The 6,000-nt window shown below is 44.6% G+C and overlaps 1 protein-coding gene across 2 annotated transcripts in view; it reads right to left on the bottom strand.

Moving 5' to 3' along the window:
- Nucleotides 1–3,557: 3,557 nt before the first annotated feature.
- The window catches only part of LOC134483596 (disks large homolog 5-like), a 41,208-nt gene continuing 38,765 nt past the window's right edge, over nt 3,558–6,000 (bottom strand). For both annotated transcript variants that reach the window (XM_087601481.1, XM_087601480.1), the window contains 3 exons: nt 5,573–5,716; nt 4,779–4,941; nt 3,558–4,062 (listed from right to left, as the gene is read on the bottom strand). In XM_087601481.1, the coding sequence (XP_087457607.1) occupies nt 4,033–4,062; nt 4,779–4,941; nt 5,573–5,716 (337 nt within the window). In that variant the 3' untranslated portion in view covers nt 3,558–4,032. The remainder of the gene's footprint in view (nt 4,063–4,778; nt 4,942–5,572; nt 5,717–6,000) is intronic.

Raw genomic sequence — 6,000 nt, 5'->3', positions numbered from 1 at the left:
ATGGGTTTTCAGGGGTCAGGTGGTTATTGTCACCAAAGGTATCCACAAGGATAAGTCATACTGTACTAATTCCCATATTAGATCCCTTCTCATGGGTCACAGAGGTCGTGCTGGGTCCTAAATGTGGACCCAGGTTCCTGGCACTTTTGAAGAGACTGGTCAGGGCGCAGGCTTCAGGACATTTTGTTTGAATTATTTTGGGGGATTTTATTTTTACTGTTGGGGACAAACCTAGGGCTGCCATGTGGTGGGAAAAGGCTTTGCCACAGCTGTAGATCATCCTTAATTATAAACTCCTAAATTCTCCCAATCCTGGAACTTTCTAGGTCCCTCACATGATGCAACCTTTGGGGGATTCCTCACATAGAATCATGGGGTGGATTGCATCCCAAAGAGAGACAGTGGGAAATGTTCCCCAGTGTCTGCCTGTGGCTGTGGTGATGAGAGTGGATGTAGTGACCAGTGGATGGCAGGGCCCATGTGAAACCCTTTTGGTTTCCACTTGAGTGGAATCTTCACCATGCCTTTTTTTTTTCTTGAAACACAGGTGGGCCTGGAACTTACAGTCTTCCATCACTCTGACTCAGTTTCCCATGACTGGGATCACAGGCTTAAATTACTATGCCCATCTTTCTTTTTTTGTATTTATAAATCTTCTAAAACCCAGAAGGATCTAGAATTTAAAATTTTGCGATCCAAGGCATTTCCAACAGGGGATTCTTGACCTAGGAGTGTCCAGACCAATGTTTATTGTGTGGCTACTTCATTCCTATAACAGCTTATTTTTGACAAAGAGTTCCAAGGTGTGATGTCACTGGGCATCAGGCAGTGTCCCAAATAGCAGCACTGACTCAGGTTGTAATTTAGGCTGGAGAAACTTACTAGGACCCTTGTAATCCTAGCACCCTGGGGCCTCACATGTCCTTAGTCTGATCTAGTGATGAATCAACTGCTCTTGAGGGTGGATTGGAATTCTAGTCACTGTGAGGCAGGAGCATTAGTATCCTACAGCCACTCTGGGCTCCATAGGAAGACCCTGTTTCAATGGTAAAAGGGGTCACCTGCGAGTTCTTACTGTCTTCCCTGAGGCCTTCCTGCTGGAGTTAGAATAGCTGTCTCACCAAGTTGAAGCAGAGGGCAGAATGTTGGTGCCTTCTATAATGAGGACTAGTAACAGATAGTCTATGGAAATTCTAGAAAGTTCTACAGGTATTTATGTCATGTGCATGGGAATTGCTGGCTTCCCTGTGTCCTTTGCCTTTAATTTGCAGTCCATGGGGCACCTGGGAATGTCCCCAAACCAGGCTGCACACAGGACTTGTCCCATGATTCTCACTTGCACCCAGTGCCTGCCTGATTGTCATAAGTCTGACAGAGCCACTGTATGCTCTCCTGACACCTGCGGAGAGCAGTATATGGGACCCTACCATCCCCACACTGCCCATCAGTGTCTACAATGTCCCTATATGGCACTGAGATGGTCTAAGCTCCTTCCCGCCTATATGCTGCATCAGAATCTGACCATTCCTAATTTCCTCCTCTCACACCCACACTAGAAGCCCTGTACCCACACTAGCCCCAGCTGGCCTGTTGCCTACTGACACCTCATGGACTCTGCCCCAGTCCCCTGCCCTACCCTGCCCTGCCCTGCCCTGCCCTGCCCCAATGCCCTGCCCTGCCCTGCCCCAATGCCCTGCCCAGCCCAGCCCTGCCCCAATGCCCTGCCCTGCCCTCACTCAGCTGACATTGTGGACATCTCAGGACAGTCACTGGACAATGGCTGACACACTTGTCTGAAGACTGGAAATGTTTCTCGATCTTGGAGAGGAAAGAAGGACCCTCCACCTACACTGTCCTCTAAGGAAGTTTATTCAGGTGAGGGATGACAGGGACTGTTTTGTCTCACGTCACACATGTCAGTAGAAAATATCCTAGGTATTGGATGGCGCTGTTAGCATTAACAGAACAAAGCCCATAGTGTTGGGAAGATTAATAAATTATGAGTAGGATTAGAAAACCCCAAGCCTCTTCCAGGTCCTAAGAGGGCAAAAAATACCACCAAACACAGCATTAATGTGGTAGGTTGGTTAAATCTAGTTACTAGATTCTAGTGTGATAACTATGACCCTTTGTGTGTCATGCTCAGCTTATAATGACTAGAGGACCTAAGCTTGAGAGTCACCAATGCCTCTCCCTTGCTTCTCCAGCTGCTGAGCATTGAAAAGCCCTAATGAGACAGCATCTGTTTGCAGACATACTGGATTATTCTTCTTCACTTAATCTCTCTCAGTCACCTCCACTCTCAGTAAGTCAGTTTAATTCCATAAATTGGAAATGAGTCACGTGGAAAATATACTTTCTCAATAAAATCACAGATTTCAAGGTAAAAGGTGAAACATGAACTATCCCACCTAACTTCTGGGCTTGCACAGACCTGCTCTGGAAAAGAAACATGTGGTCACAGCTGCAGTCTGGATTCAATATGGATGCTCTTGAGGTCCTCCCTAAGCTGCATAGATTGAGATAATTATCTTGCTTTCTATCAAAAGAATTCATTATGCCAAGTTGGCCTGTAGAAGGAGGCTAGTCTCTTCTGTATTTTATCAGATGTGCTTAATGTATATAATCATCGATAGTAAGTGAAAGATCTGTTTGGAATTGAAACTGAGTGGTGCTGGAGGATGATCCTGAATGCACAATGAGCAGTGGAGGCACCAGAGCCCGGTGTGGATGCCTAGCAGGCTGCCACATTGAGCAGGCACCGCTCAACCACCTGTACATACACATCTCCTGAGATCTCTCTCCTTAATTGAAGGTGATCATATCCATCTAGTATAGCACATGCCCTGGAAGGACAAAAGCTACCTACAGGAGCTGTGGTGATGACTCACAGGTTAGAGCATCTGCTTCTCACTCAGAAGAACCACATGGTCCCTAACAATCATCTACAATGGGGAATGCTATTCCCTCTTTTGATCATGAGGGAAATGCACTCAGGAGTGGCCCAGACATACATTTGAAAAAAAAAAGATCCATTGAGTTAAATGATAAAAATAAATATAATCAGCAACAATAAAAAACACAGCATATGAATGATCAAGTGAAACAGCACCTATAAAAACCTATTTCCCAAAATGACGTTGATGGTCATTATCTTTCTGGTTTAATAATATTGCTGTATTGTAAGAAAAACTGAGGCACATGGTTCTCGATTAGGATTATTCTATATTCCTTTGTGAAAGTTGTCATTTTTTCTGCAGCTCTACAGGCATGAGTGTGTGTTACTCAATATCTGGTGCACACAGTCAATAAGGAATGTGTGTTGTAGACTGATATAGACTAGGATGAGCAGAAGACATGAGAGCATGGATACAGTATGTCAGTGATTACATCATAAAGTGTGTTTCCATAAAAAAGTCATACACAAAAGACACCATCACCCTGTGTACCCCTTGGTGGCTTTGAATTCACTGGACCATGCAAAGATCCATATCTAGCTGTCAGTTCTAAGTCTACAGGAGGGGAAAGGACCCTTGAATAAGATGGTCATAAGAGTCAAGAGTTACAAATCAATTTTTATTCATAAGGAATACAATTTACAAAAAACAGGCATAAAATGAACAACTAAAATGGTATAAAAAATGAAAAACAGTAACAAGAATATATAACTATGATATAACAAAAAGAAAACTTCAATGAAAATCATAACCAAAAATATTTCTTAACAGCATTTTCTTAATGAACATTTAGAAACACAGTTGTAGTGCTGTTTCTCCTCTAGGACACGAGATTTCAAGGCAGTCCCCTCAGATGTCTCTCAAATGGTGTTGTCGGTATGAGAGAGGAGAAAGACCTCAATGAGACAGGCTGGCATACGGATACATAAATTTAGGGTCTCTATACAATGAGGAAATTAACTGAGAAGAAGAATATTCTCCCCAAAAAAGTCTTTGACTGTTGAGGATTGTCGTCAGCAGGGAACTCCTGACAGAGAAACTCACTCTTCAGGGGGCTGTCTTCCTGGGATCTGTCCTATTCCATGTCTCCTGCAGTTCCTGAGACCTGGGAGGAGAAGGCAGCTATTAAGACACTGATTTGGTGGGGACACGCATACCAGCTGTCAAGTTGCTGCCTTCTGTCCCTTCAGCTGCATTGCAGAGACAGCACTGATCTTTTCACTGAAATCATTGCTAATATCTCTGCAGCCTGGGGAAAGTCACCAACAACCCTCACAGTACTGTGGGAGAACAAGCTGCTCCTCAAACTTCTACCAGTGAAAACCAAGAACGGGGAAAGGAGAAGAGACCTAACTGGGTTGCAGGAAGAAAGGAGAAGGCCACATGATACTGAGATCAAAGCCAATGACCAGGACTCATTTGCCATTTGCACTTGGTTCTTATCCCTACAAGGTGCTTCCAACCATCACATTACCCCTGTATGACCTTTGTCACACGACCAAGAACTCGTTCAAAACTCTTCATAGCATCCAATCTATGACAGGGAGATGCAGTCATGTGATATGTTATTCCTCTGTCACCATTTCTGGACTGCAGTTTCAAAAAGGGCAGAGAAGTATAATTGCCAATAATTCAGTTTCTGGAGAGTGGTTAACATCCCAGAATACTTGTGCATAGACAGAGCCATGAATAACTCTATCACATGAGGTGGGTGACTGATTGGGTGTGGGGAGATTAGAAAGATGATAGGGGAAGCAAAGATGTATCCAATAGGCAAATGGTATCAGACATTGTTAATCTGACTCAGCTGCTTTTTCCTACCACATTTTGCTGGGTCTGGAGGTTGCTGGTCTTCTCCTGTTCGTCTTCAGCATTCGGGTTCAACTCAAACAAATATCGCTGTAACTCCTTGCTCTCCTGCTTCAATGTGACCAACTTCTTCTTCATACATGCCTGGTCCATCAGGAGCCGGCTGTGCAGGTTGCTGGAAACACACTCTGCATAGTAAGATCCTGAAGCTTCTTCCTCCCATTCCAACTGCCAAATCCCACAAAGTCCACCAGGACCCAGATACCCATAAAGACTTCAAGAATACATCTCCATACATGTAAGGCTGCTGCACAAACAGCAAACGGCCAATCCAGGGAAGAATAAATTGTTCCTGTGACCCAAGCACCAATAAGAGTCCATGTCTCTCCAAAAGAACAAGGGATCTACAACTACCCATGAGAGCCCAATGCATCGGGGCAACATCAATTAGTAGGCGGCAAATAACCACAAGAGAACAGTAGAACCAAGGGAGGTCATGTAAACCATGTGGTCCACACATTGAGCTTTGTTAAACCTGGTATGACCCCAGAGCCGCAGGTTGGCCTAATAACACTCTGATGCCTGAATCAGTGTAGTTCTATCCAGAGCCTTCTAAAGATGCATAGACACTGTGGTGATAACTGACAGTCCCTTATGGAACTGAATCTGAGTCCAAAAGACCCACGGCACAGTGATATTTAAACAGCAGAAGAGATGGGCCCAGAGCTGCAGACCCTCCGGTCCAGAACAAAGAGAGGCAGACATGGCCATTCCACAAGTGATGGGGCCTTCTGACCAGTACTTACCGATAGAAGTTAATCTCCTTCTTGAGCTCCTGAAATTTCTCACGATGTTCAATGTTCTTTGTGTCTAAGTTGTGCAGTAATGACATGACCTCTTTCTCCTTTATCTTCAAGTTTTCATAAAATGGATTTGGCCTGAAGTAGGGGCTGGCCCCAGGAAGATAGAACCCAATGAACATCGAGGTTTAGGATTAGAGGAACTCAGGCTGTGTCCTGTACTACCCCAGCCCTGGAAGGACACTTTCTGAATTCTACATATTTGGATCTTCTTCAGCTTCAGAAACTTGGAATTGTGTGCCCAGGACAACAGAAGCTAAGCACCCAGATAAAGGGTCCCCTGGCTCACATTTTTCAATCAGGAGGGCTGGATCTGCATTCAAACCTGTTATGCTGTCAAGAGCCTAGGCCACAGAGCTTACCCAAACACACAC

This window comes from Rattus norvegicus, unplaced genomic scaffold (genome assembly GCF_021556685.1).
Source record: "Rattus norvegicus strain SHRSP/BbbUtx unplaced genomic scaffold, alternate assembly SHRSP_T2T haplotype2-0000026, whole genome shotgun sequence".
Lineage (NCBI taxonomy): Eukaryota > Metazoa > Chordata > Mammalia > Rodentia > Muridae > Rattus > Rattus norvegicus.
Note: the sequence above shows the minus strand (reverse complement) of the source record. Positions and strands in the feature narration are given on the sequence as shown.